The following is a 15790-nucleotide window of genomic DNA, read 5'->3' as shown; positions in this document are numbered from 1 at the left end:
TCTGCTAACTTCTGCAATGTGCTGAATTGGCACGATTGTAACGCTGCTATGAAATGTCAGCTAATGTTGCGACCACAATGCTAATGGCTACTCTTGTAGCTGTAACAAGCAGCGCCGCTAGCATCAGTTAGCCGTTAGCATCAGTAAGCCGCTAGCTTTCGCTAATGACCGAATTTCACCGCTTTCCCGCATTTCACAACAAAGAAATAAGAGTTAGCAGAACTATTGTCCCTTGTTGTGAACCCCAACTTAAAGATATAAGTAACAACAACTCACCAACTTGTTTTTGAGCAGACAACTGGCTTCCTTTGTTGTGCTAACTTACATAATTGCCCTAAATGTCAATAATTTATATTTCCAAGTTTAGTTAGACTAACGTTAGTAAGTGATATTAGCTGCTAATTGCGTGATGTTTGGCTATGTTAGCAAGTAATGCAATCATAAAAAATGGTCGGGTACTGATCATATTACGGCAGCAGTGTAGAAATAAATTGCACTAAAATGCAAAAAATACAAATTCTACATAATGTTGTTTTAAGGTGGAATGGCTATTGTTATTACACAAGCCCCTCCATCTAGTTGTTTTGTTTTGTTACTTGCTGCATTATACAATGAGAGTTTGACAAAATAAAATAAAATGAAATAAATAAATACAAATAAAATGGAAAGAAAATTAATTAGATTAGTTTAATCGATTAATGAATAATATTTTTTTTTTTTTTAAAAAGACAAATCACTGCAACCATGAGAGGTTATAAATATTCAAAACGAATCAAAGGGTGATTGTTCCAGTACCATGAGAGATCAGACAGACAGACAGACAGACAGACAGACAGACTCCTCTCCAGGTTAACGCCTAGCGGAGACATTAATGGAGAAAATGTAGATGGTTTTCGTTCTGATCTTATAGTCTAAAACAAGGCAACACTGCATGAAGGGTGCTGAGGAATATTTGGAGTTAAAGCTTCTCATAAATGATGCAAAGCATGGAAGATTGATGCCATTTTTCATTATAGGCTTGGACCAAAGTGCTTTTTTGAAATAACTGACTCTGGCCACTAAACCCAGACAACAGGTCTACATAGAAGCTTTTGTCCATCCAGCTCAGACTCTTATTAAGCTGGGAGACTTTAGAGCCATAAAATCAAGACAATTAAAACAAATCACAATAGTCATTATTATTAAATTACAAAAAAATAAGTTCTTGATGTGCCTCATGGTTGAACAGGGTCGTATAGTCAGCATTTTTACATTTCTCTTCTATAATTTAAATCCTCACTGTCCACCAGCTCCCAGGTCTTTCTTTGACCTTTTTTTATTTGCAGGCCTCAGACAAGTCTGCCACAGATGATTTATTGCTCAAAATCACTTGATAACAGTTTTCAAAAGAAATACACATGTTTTTTTTGAAGATGATTCAATTGTTTTTTTTTATCATCATCATTTCTGTCCCTACCCACTTACCCCCCTCTGTCTTCTTCATCCCTGCCCCCGGCCTTCCCTTCATGTCTGACAATACAGAACGAGACAGTTGATTAGAGCAGAAAAGAGGGTCCATCTGCTGAAGAGGTTTCTGTCCCACACAACACAACGCTGCAATTAACTCAAGTGCCATGACTCACTACTGAGAGGAAGAGACAGAGAGAATACACATGGACGCATTCATTAAATAAACTGTGTCTACATGCAGATGTTTTCTATGTGATGTCATTATGAGCCACAGACCTGTGTAATGCCCCGTTTAACGTTAGCCAACTTCAAACATAATGAGTATAATGATTACATAAAAAATAAGCAAAGTTTACTGTGATAAGGCAGCACATCTAGCTTGTGAACTCACCAGCTAATAAAAGCTAACTTTAATGTAATCTAGCATTAGTGTCACATTTTGTAAAGCTTGCGGTTTGATAACATACAGTCATTCAATCATGCCATCATTTGACAGAAGATGTGATTAGTAACTTTAGTTTGAAAACGCAAGAAGCCAAAAGTGTATTTACAGTTAGCTTTTTTTGCACAGCTAATACATTTGTAACTTATTTTAATGTAGTGTCACGGTTATGTTGGTGTGTTATGAAGTTGTGGGAGACACTGCAGGTGATGTTGCGACGGATATACAAATAGCCACACTGTAACAAATTGATGTAAGAAAACAGCCAAATTATGACAGTAACATACTGTTTTCCATTAAAAAGGTATTATACTGTAGAAAAAACAATGCATCCTGGGCAATATTTGTAGGTAGCTTGCCGTTTCCCATAAAATATATGATATATATCTATGATATTTTCTAAGTCTCTTCTTGTACACATTTTTAATGGCTGTATTTTACTTAACTAACTAATTCACTATATGGTATATTAAAATTACTGAGGTGACAGTGAAGACAGCGCTTAATTCATAGTAATTGGCTTTCAGACAGTAATAGGTTCTATTTACAATGACTGTATTGTATAATGCAACAATATTGCAACTAGCTTCAGCACTAAGTTGTTTTAGTCTACTGTAAAAAAAAAAAAAATCAATGAAATGCAGGATTTTACTGTAATTCAGTATGTGGTTTTATCACAGTAACATACTGTAAAGTAGATAACAGTAGAGGAACTGTAAAATTAACAGTAGAACGCTGGCAACCCTGCTGCCAGTATTTTACTGTTAATTTACAAAACAATTGTTTACAGTGCAGAGCTGTAGCTTCTACTCTACTCTTCTACAGTACAAGAAAAATGATCAAGTTTTCTATAGGTGCATCTCAATAAATTAGAATATCATGAAAAAGACAATTTACAGTAGTTCAAGTCAAATAGCCCCAACCAAGCATTGAGTGCATATACGTAGATGGACAAACTTTCCAGAGGCCAACATTTCCATATTAAACATACTTTTTAAAATTGGTCTTTTGTAATGTTAAAATTTTTTGGAGACACTGAATTTTAGGTCTTCATTAAATGTAAGCCATGATCATTACAATTAGAAGAAATACATAACATAAAATTAAGAACATAATATAAACATAAATTAAGACATTAAATGTTTCATTCTGTGTGTAATGGATCTATATAATGTGTTATTTCCACTTTTTGAATTGAATTACTGACAAAAATAAACTTTTCTATGATATTCTAATTTATGGAGATGCACCTGTATTTGTCGTCTTTACTTCACATATGTACAGCTTGTGACCTGCACAATCTGCTTTTCCTACAGGCTTCTCTTAGCAGCACAGCTGATAGGCTGTAGAGTGGTGGTGAAGTCACTTCTGTAGTTCAGCCTATCAAGGAGAAGCCATCATATGGTTAGCAGTTTCACTCAGTCTCTAAATATAACCTATGATGTGAGTCAACTATAATATCCCTGAATATGATCTAAACATGTGTTTCCTTCCTTCAGCAGACATATCTGCCCTGATGGAGTCCTAACACAGGGCGTTAGTGAACCAGCACAGATGTTGTTTTGTTGATTGTACTTAGTTGAAAAAAGAACATGTGGCCTATGTGTCAACCTTATCAATGTGTGTATTTTGATGTAAAGCCAGATGCAAAATAAACATTGTCTTTGAGGCAAAACATTAATTTAGTTATCGATGTCAGATGACAGAATGTCTGAAGGGCTTACCATGTGCAGCAGGTGCAAACTCCTTTATTTCATCCACCTGATGACAGTTTAATAAGGTTGTTAACTGTAAGATGCAAAAGTTAACAGCTCTTTCATCGAAGTAAAAACAATGGAACAAACAGCTCCAAGACCTTATATAGACCAACCGATATCACTGAAGGTTTGTTTTTTGTCATTTTCTTATACTCAAATGTCTGAAGAAATTAAGAAGTGGAGAAAAGCATTTTTCGTCTATATGATTTTATTATTTACACCTGTTATTTATGATTGTTTCTTCTCAAAGGAGACTTTATACAACAAGAGGCCCTAAAGGATGCAGGCTCACTGTGCTTGTGTAAATGTTAAGAGGAAATATGTAGAGCTGCAACGATTAGTTGACTAATGTATTATTAGAATGAAATAATAATAATAATCATCAATTATTTCCTTCAGATTTCCTGTTTTGCTCTGTTTTATATCATATCAAAGTGAATATCTTTGGGGTTTTAACTGACAAAACAAGGCATTTAAAGACACCAACTTGGACTTTAAAAACAGTTATTTTTCACTGTGTTTGACCAAACGATTAATCAAGAAAATAATCAGCATATTAAAGGATGATGAAAATAAAAACTATAAAATGTTGATAGCCTGTAGAGTTTGGGGAAGGATGGAGAGTACACTGTGGGATTTGGCCCCGCAGCCCTCTAGTGGACTGATGTGGACATGAGCCGAGGGATTTGAGAAGGCAGGAAGGCCTCATAGGAAAGAGTGATACAGAGTTAAGTATGTAAAACAGAGAATGTAGCTTCATCACACTTGTTATTTATTCATAGACTTTTCATCTTGCTTCCCCCAAACAGCAGACACAAGCTGCCTGATGAGGCTTACAGCTGCACCTCTATAATGAAACCCTGTGGGAAGAGAGTGACATTTGTTCAGATGTGTGTTTACCAAAGCACACTCAGTGTCTGAGACAGATTTTGAAACATGGCGGAGCAGCTAAACAGTAAGTGTTTTCCACCAGAAGTGAAGCTGTTAATGGAGCAATGAACAACAAGTATTTCATCCTCTGAAGTGTGCAGAGTGGGGAGAAGCGGCTTTATTATTCATGAGGTAAAGACACTAAATGATGCTATGCACCTTAATAGGCCAATCAGCAGGTTGATGCACATGTATAGGAGAAGTCTGACAGGTGGCAATGACAGTTCACAGGTCAAAGCCCCATCAAAAGTTTAACACCTGCTAATGACAGAGTTAGGAAACAAGCTAATGTTAGCCTCATTAACATGCTGGAGTAGAGCTGAAAACACACCAGGGCAGATCTATCCAATGACACACACACACACACACACACACACACCCACACAGGTTCTATGCTGCCTTAACCTGTCTCTAACAGAGCTAAATGGGGACTCTATTCTTAAACTTAATTTGTGATTGTCCTCTCTTTAGTAAAAATACAAGTTTATATGGTTCCTCAATGAGTTGGGTGACACTGATTCAAAGTCATCATAAAAAATTTTGGTAACGTTTTATGTTAAGGTCCTTGTAATAACCATTAATTAACAGTAATAAGGCCCTTGTAAGTCCTTACAAGATGCTTATTAACATTATTGTGTGTTTATAAGCTTATATAAGTGTTAACAATGGCATTACAAACACCCATGACCCACTCATTATGTCTTTGCCATGCCTTTATTCATCTTATTTTGTTTGCTTATTGATATTAAAATATACTTTATTGCTCATCTATTATAAGTTAACTATAAGTTAACTATGCTTTTTGCAACTACCGGATCTAAAGCGAGAACAATGCCTTATTACTTGTTAATTAATGGTTATTAAGGACCTTATTATGAAGCGTTACCTATAGCCCCCCCTTCAAATTGTCATTTGAATATCGATGCTAAGATGTATCCTTTCAGAAATAAGTTGATCTTTTGCAAAGGAAATGCAGTTAAATGTACTTCTAGTGTCTGTTGGTGCAATTTTAGAATTACAACTTCACAGTTGTGAGATGCATTCTTCCTTTTGTGTTCCCAATATTGTTTATTACCGGCTGGTTTCAGTTTCATACTCTGAAAACTTGATCATCTTTTGAACTTCGAGGACATCTATAAACAGTGATAAAACAGACCCACGCATTATAACTTTCATTTTAGCCGGAGTACCAGCAAAGATCCCCAGGGAAGCTAAAGTTTCGGCTCCTGAAACACACAAAGCTGAAAAGTGAAAATATTTTTCAAAAATGCTTTAGAGCCTTCCTGTGACCTCGCCAGTAGCCGAACAACTGAAGAATTTAAAACATTTTCTGACAAGCCCTGCAAGCAAATCACTATCTAAATAGACATAACAGGAATAATAGCTGGACCCTGGCAAGTGAAAGCAGCACAGTTGTGTGTCTCAACTCTACGTGACTGGCCGCATACCTAAAGCTCTTTTTGACTAAAAGAGATGATAAAATGTGTTTTTTTCCCTCTCAAATAGTTTAATGATTTGAATGTTGTAGTGAGGACACTGCTGAGGTCATGCATGATGATGTGGATTGAGGAGCCAATCATTGATTTGCTGCAGCTTCAGCTTGAACAGAGAATGAAAAGATAAACCCAGCCTCCACAGCTTGAATGGACCATTTCCACTTCATGTTGTTACTCCAGCGTGTGGCTCATGCCATTTAATGTATCAAAGCCTGTTCATCTAAAACTCTCAATGTCAGTATAAAAATGTCTTTTAGTTCACTTTGGCCAAACAGTTTGTGGTGCATTCCAACATTTAATTCAGGCTGTGACCCCTCTATGGTACGCATTATAATGCCAGTTAGGAAAAATATGTTTGGAGTGTTTTTTTGTCTTAAAATAGACTAAATAAATAAATAATCTGAAGAAATTTTATTTAAAAAATTTGGGAAGTTTTTAGGGTTTGTTGTCCGTAGGCAACATTGTCCCATAACGAGTTTTTTAAATTAATTTGAACATAATTTATTTAATAAACGTGTAAAAGATTCAGTAGCTTCAACAGGGTACAATACATAACATTTTACATTTAAAAACATTATAAAAGGAACTTTTTCAACCGGTTTCTTGTCTGAATGTTGCCTGTAGGCAACATTGTACCATTGAACCAACTACCCATTGAAATGAATGTCTTGAACAGTTTTACTCACCTATTTGTCGGAATATTTTTTTTCCAGATGAAGAAGGGCCAGAAAATGACATTTTGAGTGATTTTTTGTGGTGCAAAATGGCAAAGCTGTTTCCTTTGGAAAAGTCTGCAAAAAAGGGTTTCAATATGGCCTCCTGGAGGTAATGTTGAATTAAAGCAATGCTAGTGGTTCCCTATACTCTTCCCTCTTTTTTAAAGTATTGCATTTCTCAAAAACCTGCATTGTAGAAATTTGACCGGCCAAAAATGGGTATGTTGTCTGAGGACAACACTGTACCATAGAGGGTTAAAAGCCACCTTTAACCTGTTAAATTACAACATTTCTTAAACTTTTACAGAGTTTCTATCAAATTATATCAAACATATAAAAGAAATGAAACCCACTTACCTTACTCATTTATATTCAGCGTTATATGTTAGAAGTGACATCAGTATTTCACAATTTTTTTGGGTATTTTTAATTAAACAGACATATATTTGGACAGCTCTTTCAGGCTGAAAAGCAGCAAAATTTTCCCACTGAACCATTTCAGTAACATTTGTCTTGTAACATGCCAGTGGTTACATGTGCATCAGACACAATAAAGGCTCACTGAATGTCACAGAATTACATTCTGACCCACTTTGGACTCATTTTGTCAGAAGTCCATCAGTGATCATTGGTGGTATGAAGAAAAGAAAGCACCAGAGAGAAATAGATTTCCTGTATACTGTAAACTGTAATTGTCTGTCATACCTAAATAATGCCTTTGGTTCTGATCAGTCAGAGTCATTTCGCCCTCGCTGAAATTGGAAGGGCACTGAACTGTGGGTCGCTTCTGCTCTTTTTTCCTCTTTGTACCACAAATGGCTCCACCTGCCTGTCTCAGTATATTCATGTCTGTCCATCTATTGGTTTCTGTGTGTGTGTGTGCCACTTAGATGTTCAGACACACAGCAATGCATTCTACTTACAGTGAATTTTAAAAGGCCTCTTCACATGTTCAAACCAAAAAACTTCATGTGTTCCTCTTTTTTGTTCCTCACACAGGTGAGCGAGGTGGAGGTGGCACAATTAAAGCTGTCACCTTTGTCATGACCCTTTTTTACAACTAGCTTAATGTGTGTGTGTGTGTGTGTGTGTCTGTGTATGTGTGTGAAAGCATTTGTGCGTTTGCATCCTCACTTGCGTCAGTGGCGTCAGTTTCTGCGCCAGCAGCAGGCTCCTCCCATGTGTCCAGGCCCCTCCCCCTTCCTGTGTGTCAGTATAAAACATGCCGTCCTCTCTCCCACACTCATTCACAGCCTGAACACTGGAGGAGCAAAGCTCAGCATCTTCAGACTCAGCATCTTCTGGTCCGCACTAAAACTGCAGGTAAGAATAACTAACTAATTCTGAAATTTGTGCTGTTTGTTGTTCACAGTTTTTCAGATGCAGGAAGACAAATGATGATGTATGTGACTGGTTCTGTAAAGGAGTTTTCTTTTTTAATGATTTCTCCCTTTTTTTTTGCAACACAGATGCAGAAATTGTACATTTAATCTGAAAAGTTGGAATAGTTGGAATTTCATTCTTTTTTTTCACATTGACTTATTTTTGTTTTTTTATCATTACTTAACTTTTACAAACTATTTTCCCTTTTTGCCAGTTTATTCAATACACTGAGTTGTAGCATATAGGGAGCATATACTCAAGAACAAGTGATGTAGATATATGAGACGCCACTGACAAGTGTTGCATGGTTAGGAAAGTCTCTTTCAAATGTGTGAAAATGAAGTGGCCACTTTAAAACTTATAATTAAGCTGTTAAAGTGCATGTACAACCTGTGTGTTCACGGAGTACATCGGATCATGACACTGAAATTTTGTTTCTTATCCTAATTTTTGCGATGACAAAATATTACCTGTATATAATATTTGCATATTTCCTGTGCAAATTACTGTCCAAAAAAGGCTAAATATGCACCTCTGTGCGATAATAAATGAAAAAGGAGAGAGGAGAGGAGAGGAGAGGAGAGGAGAGGAGAGGAGAGGAGAGGAGAGGAGAGGAGAGGAGAGGAGAGGGCTTGCGCGCAAAATACAGTACCCTGTCATTACCAGCCCATTGAATAATGGATTAGAGACAATGACCAGCTTCTAACAGGAATTTTATTAGCATCAAGAGAATGACTGGTTACACCACCACTGTGTCAATTTAAACACTATTATTCAGATGGGCTGTTGAGTTGAGTTACTGTGATAAACACAGATTTGGACAGGATTTGGTGTAAAGAAGTTCCAAGGATTCATTTTAATGTGCAGTATGTCCATGTTGATGAAGAGAGCTGATGATGGTAATCATCATCTAGTGAACAATAACTAGAGGAGGTGCAGTACCAGGATTATCCAGGCTGCTGAGGGATGCACACACATTGCTTGGAGGACACATTTTATTTTGTGTGTGTCTGTATTACAGTGCAGCGAAACATTATTTGTTGAAATATTCATTAAAACTGAGGTAAAACTAGTTGCCATGAGATTCTCCTGGATCTCCAATACACACTGCTGTGTGCGTAAGTGCCTAACTTTGACTTGGTAAAGAAAGAGAAAATTAAAGAATGGACGAGATAGAAAAGACGGCGTAATTGTGTTAAGACTGGAGTAATAATAAAGATGTGTCCACAGAGAGCACTGTGCTGTGATAGAAACACTGAGGCAGTCAGAGAAAGTGGTTTGTGATTTACCACACAGACTGAACGCCTCACAGCGACTGTTGTTGGTTTTATCTAATTAAAAGATTTACTGTGGAAGAATTTTCTGGCATCGTTCATCACAGCTAATATGCTGCTTTACTAGGCTACAAGATCAATACAGTGTTAAAAATGTAATATCATTACATCTTTTATGCATTTTTTCTATTTTCACTGATATAGATAGCAATATTTTCCCAGTATTGTTTTGCATTTATTTCTTTATTTTATTGATAGTTTTTTACTGATTTGTACATTGTATACGGCTTAGTTTTCATTATTTTATTTAATTTTTCCCCTTTGTTTTTATTGTTTGTTTTCATTAAAAGCCCTTTAAACAAGCATGCAAATTAATGTAATCTATTCTCTCAGTGCTGTCGTGTTAACATGTTTAAAAAACAGAGCATAGAGCAAAATGAGGATTTAGAGATAATTGGTGTGTTTCCTTTGGGATTCTGCCAACGCTAATAGTCTGCATTCATCACAACTACACCACACAACAACTGTGTGTGTGTGTGTGTGTGTGTGTGTGTGTGTTAAGTACTAAATTGTCCTACCACTCTGTCAGAGTGAGGAAGTGTTTAAGACAGGCAAAATTATGTTTGCCTTAGGTTCCAGCTGAACCATCGAGGTTAATGTCTCCCTCACCACTGTGCTTCAGCGACCGTAAAATGATTTATTGCTGCTTTCTGAAAAACCTACAACGCCTTCAGAAGCACATATTTAACGACCTGAAGGGAGACAATAACAGAAAACCTAGACAGAGACAGTAAAGAGAGAGTGACTTAATAGGAAAATGACCACATTAGGTGTAGTGGATTTCTTTTAACTTTGTTATATTCTCTCTCTCTCTCTCTCTCTCTCTTTCTCTCTCTCTCTCTCTCCAGCCATGAATGTAGGTATCTGTGTGTGTGTTCTCCTGGCTGCTTTGTCCAGCGGTTCCTTGAGTCTCCCCTCACAGTCCATGGTAAGACACACAGACCAACACAGCCATACACATTAATTTACATTAATTAGTTAATATACAGTAGGTATGGTATAGTATATGTGCTCAAGCAAGCACAGTTTATTCATACAGTACCTTTCACAGGCATAGGTCACAAAGTTCTTCACTGCCGGAGAAAATAAAAATGTATTAAAATGCAGTAAAATGATGAATACAACAATAGATACAGCAGAAATAATATACAATGAGAACAGACATAAAAACCGCATGCTGCCTAAAGGCCAGATGGATTCTCCAAAGATCTCAAGCTTATTAGAGACACACTTAGTAAATCCTCGGCAGTAGACCTAAGAGCTTGGCTCACGGTGTGAGGCTGCAGAAATGGCCATGTAGGGCTAAGTAGTCACCAATTTGTTTTAATTAATTCCAAAAATTCTACTTAATTGAGTAGAAAGCATGAGGATGTGTTGTACAAAAACAGTCCACAATGCCCTAACTGGTAGAGATGTTTGCATTAAAGATATATGCACTTAATTCTGTGTCAAGCAAATTATACTTTTTGTGTTTAGATCTGCTCCTCATCTCTCTTCTTGCTTTTTTTCTCGCCCTCTATAGTCACAGAGAGCTGAGGGTGAGGCTCTGGTATCAGACAGCCTGCCTCCCAACTCTCCCCACCACACACGCCAGGCCCGCTCGGCTGCAGCGCCTCCCTCAGGGCACCTCGCCAACTACAACCAGCCCCAAGAAGACGCAGATGCTCGAAACAGCCTGAGCCAGCTACTGGCCAGACTCATCTCCAGGAAAGGTGAGCGCTAGGATGTTCAGCATAGAGAGAGACAGAAAGTGTAACTGGAGAAAAAGTCTTTCCTTTTCTCACCTCATTACACACAGAACATTAATGTCCGCTTATTTTCCTCCCGGACTTGTTATTTCTATCTTCCCAACATCCTTCCACCCATCCATGTGTAATCTGCCGTCACTCATGCTGAGTCTTAGTCCAACCATCTGGCATTTCCTGCCTCCCTCTAGCTCTCTCCCTTTCCTCCCTCCATCTTTCCATACCTCCTCCACCCGTCTCCCCGACCTCCCTCTCTGCACTCTCTGTCACTGTGGATCTCTGTTTCTCTTTTGAGAGACCTGCTGAGCTCACTGGACTCATTGAAACACACAAAGACACGAAACAAAACAAGTCAGCACGAGTTACTTCAACAACCTCATTCAGAGTTGTACATTCCCATTGTACTGTAAACTGTAATAGGTAAAATAAAAAGTGCCCTGCAATCATGTTTTCTTTCAGTACTGAATGTCCTCATTACATCGTCAGTGTCGTGACATATGTTTTCATCTCCTCCAGGCTCTCCCTACCAGACCAGATCCTCCCTGACCAGCAGAGCCAGTGGTCTCGCCCCCGGCCACAGGATAAAGGACAGAGATTACCTCGGCTGGATGGACTTTGGACGACGCAGTGCAGAGGAGTATGAATACTCCTCCTAAAGGCATGGCTTGCTTTGAGCTGAAAGCCGAGTTACAACCCCCATCAACGTCAATAAAAGCCCACAAAAATAATGAGCCCTTTTCACAATGCACTTACTGTAACCAAGGGCTGGATGACTGGATCCCAAAATGAGTTTAGCATCATAATATATAAAGAAAGGAGAAAAGCATTCCAAAGAGCGTATCCTCCATGGACCCTGAGTCAAGTGCTCCCCACACTGTATTCAAGCACAAATGTAAGAGATATGGCTGACAATATTCTATATTATTGTTAATGTCAGGAAATCCTCTGAAAAAATAAAAGTTATTCCATCTCTCAATACTTAAGACTTCTTTACCCCGTATAAAGCTCTCTTTTTGTTCCTATTGAAAACATAAACTATTTGAACAGCTCACTGGGTACTGTAATTTTTTAGAAACACCACTAAACATTAACAAAATTAGTATTTATGTCAAAAGAAACGTGTGTTCATGGTAATGAAGGAGCCACAGTGTGACTCATGGATGGGTGATTTTAGTTTTCAGACAAAAATGGAGGTCTGTTGCACAGAAAGTAATGGACCATGATATTTGTTCATTGCTGGTTATATTTTGCGATTTGTTGACGATAAGAAAAATATAGAATATCACCAGCTATTTGACTCCGGTTGGTCCTAACAATACAAAGTTCTGTGTTAACAGCTCAACTGACATTGGCTCTTCAGTCTTGTGCACAATCGAGCAATATGTTTTCTGATATGTTTTTCATGGATATTATTTTCAATAAGATTGGAGGGGGAAAAAACTAACTAATTAAGCAAAACTTTTCCCTTCAAATTAAAATGTTGTCAGTGTCTTATAGGAGTCATTCAGAGTATTAAAGTGTCCAATTCTACTGACAAATGAGAATGTATTGAAGGCCTTATATTTGACCTTAATTAACCATTTAGGTGTCTTTGGCAAATTGGATCAAACTTGGGATTTAGGGCTGTATCTTTAATTGGTACTTTAAAGGCACAATGAGTAGGATCCGTTGCAGTTTGGAAAAACAACATTCAAAGTTGGCACCTCCCCCTCAACTCAACGATATCTAATTATCGAGTTTGGCAAGCTAAGATGCATAGTATGTGTCATAAGTGATGATTGAGAGGGAATATTTTTATATCAGTATATACATTATTTTGGAAAAATCCTACTCATTGTGCCTTTAACTCACTCAGCTAACTGCAGCCCAGCTCCTCAACTTTACACAAGTGCACTGTAAAAAAGTCTTTTCATATCATATCTTTCATGTTTGCAATTAAAGCTGTGTGATACAATATTACATACTCAGAAAGATTATCTTTAATTTGGAAGAAAAGGGTAAAAAGCAACAAATTTACCTGAGAAGGTAACCCTGGGCTTAACATGTGCAGTGTGAAAAGCACAAGAAATGTCCTAGAAAGCACAAGGTTTTCTTCTGTATGAGATGCTTGAGAGTCTCCCCTCAATTGCATAATGGACCTTGGAGGCAGAAATTGGAAGTACAAGAGTGTTTTTGTTCTATTTTGAAAGATAATGTATGTATGCACTCTTAAAGGTTACGTCTCTGAGATAAGTAATACATTTCTACCAACTTTCAGATTAATTGAAATTCAAAATAAAGCTTCATTTTCTGACTTCAGCAAGAAAGGAAAAAGTCTTTGTTTAGGATGGTGATGTTATTATGTTTCCAGGGCACAGTTGGTGGGCTGATCCCAAGCATTTCATGTAGCCTGTTTGTCTCTGGGTGTCCTTCCACATGAGCATTTGGTTTAATTCACCGGGGCTTCCTCCACTGCATGAAACCCAAGACATTATCATTAGTGTCTATTGTTTTCATAGATCAGGCTTTCCCAGGATTAGCACCAATAATAATGAGCCAGTTCCTAGAACTGGGTATAAATTTAAGATGATCTAATCCTGTCTAAGAAGTTCCTCTGAAACACATCTTAAATTTCAATTACAGTATATAAGTTAAAAAAAGATTAATGTCAGCCATCTTTTTAGTCCCTTGTTGCGTGGACAGAAGCTGCTGTAAAGAACAACAATGTCTGTCTATGAAACAATTCTTTAATACACTGCAGAAAGAAAGGTATTTCACCTATAATACTAGATTATAATATTAGACTTTATGATTCTAGGTGAATTAAATCAAATGCAAATGAGGAGCAAACATCCTGATGTCGACCATCAAGTCAAAGTGAGAGACTCTCTGCCACACAGTTGATTATAAACAAAAATGTTAGAAAAAGTAATAAAATAAAGCTTTTAGTTTGCAAATACAGCAGAAAAAAGATGATCATGTAACTGATGTAAATTGCACAAGCAATATAAGTGTATGTGTATATAACTTTTGTTGGAAAATGGGCTTTTATTTGTTCTAAGTGAAGCAAAGACAGATGTTGATTTATTGATTACTCTGACTGGGAATGAATCAAATACTGTACTGACTTGTGAATAAAACTCAACTGCCTTCGCACAAATACCCAGCTGCAGTGAGTCCACACACACCGCACATGCATAACACACACAGCTTTCTGTTTACATCTCAACCTGACTGCTTTTTTAAGCTGCTTTATTCATTAACCGCAATCAGGTCGCGGGGGCTGGAGCCGACAATAACACTCTCATTCACACCTATAGGCAATTTAGAGTCACCAATTTAGCCCAAGTGCATGTTTTTAGACTGTGGTAGGAAGCTGGAGTACACTGCAAAAAAAGAAAAGTTGGTGAATTCAAAATTACGTGTAGGACAATTAAACTAAATATTTTAAGTTTTGTTTTTGAGTTTGCTCAACTCTGAATTCTGATTTTTTGTCAACTCAACTGTAAGTTGCACTAACTTATAATTTACATTGTAATAACTTGTCAGCTAATATTGCGACCACAATTTTGAGTTAGCATTGATACGCTAATGGCTACTCTTGTAGCTGTAACAAGCAGCGCCGCTAGCATCAGTTAGCCGCTAGCTTTCGCTAATGACCGAATTTCACAACAAATAAATAAGAGTTAGCAGAACTATTGTCCCTTGTTGTGAACCCCAACTTAAAGATATAAGTAACAATAACTCACCAACTTGTTTTTGAGCAGACAACTGGCTTCCTTTGTTGTGCTAACTTACATTATTGCCCTAAATGTCAATAATTTATATTTCCAAGTTTTACCAACTTAAATCACTGTTTTAGGCCAAAAAATAAAAAATACAAGTTGACTTTCTTGCAGTGTACCCAGTGCTAACCATTACACCACCGTGTAGCCAGCTGCTTCATGTATTAGGTTTATTATAAGTTGCATCTACTGAGTATATTATCAGTCTGATTTACAGACAGGAGATGAACTGTTCTCTCTAGCTTCTTTACACAGAAAAAGACACACAAATTGCTACACTTTCTTATAAGAAGTAAACATATGCAAGCGTTAAGTAGTCAAACTGAATTAAAATGGTTCCTGTGTTCTACTACTATATTTAATGCTTTAATATTCATTTTACTGCTGCAGAGTAAATATGAACCTCTTGAGCTTCTGTATAAGAGCTTCACTTACAGACCGTAAACACGACTATTATGTGTTTCAGACAGGAGGATAAGTACATAACAGATGTCATTCTTCAAAGATTGTCTTGTGTTTCTCTACTGCAGTATGTGTGTGTGAAAGACAGTCTGCTGCATAGATGTAGTTCTATGATTTTTCATAAATTTGCACAACTTCCTATACACGGAAACAGACACAGTAATTGCTACACTTTCTTATACCACAGTAAACGTATGGTAAATGGTGTGCACTTATATAGCGCTTTTATCCACTCTACGCTCATTCACCCATTCACACACACACATTCATACTGGTGGCCGAGGCTGTATGCTGCTGTTGTAGAACACTAAT

The 15790-nt window shown here is 37.2% G+C and overlaps 1 protein-coding gene across 1 annotated transcript; it reads left to right on the top strand.

Moving 5' to 3' along the window:
• Window positions 1-7961: 7961 nt before the first annotated feature.
• ccka (cholecystokinin a) lies at window positions 7962-12301 on the top strand. The gene is made up of 4 exons (XM_059339436.1): window positions 7962-8113; window positions 10356-10435; window positions 11030-11219; window positions 11769-12301. Exons 2-4 carry the CDS (start codon window positions 10358-10360, stop codon window positions 11906-11908), a joined length of 408 nt encoding a protein of 135 aa, XP_059195419.1. The 5' UTR covers window positions 7962-8113; window positions 10356-10357; the 3' UTR covers window positions 11909-12301.
• Window positions 12302-15790: the final 3489 nt, after the last annotated feature.

Source organism: Centropristis striata, chromosome 8 (assembly GCF_030273125.1).
Source record: "Centropristis striata isolate RG_2023a ecotype Rhode Island chromosome 8, C.striata_1.0, whole genome shotgun sequence".
Classification (NCBI taxonomy): Eukaryota; Metazoa; Chordata; class Actinopteri; order Perciformes; family Serranidae; genus Centropristis; species Centropristis striata.
This window is presented reverse-complemented; position numbering and strand designations above follow the sequence as displayed.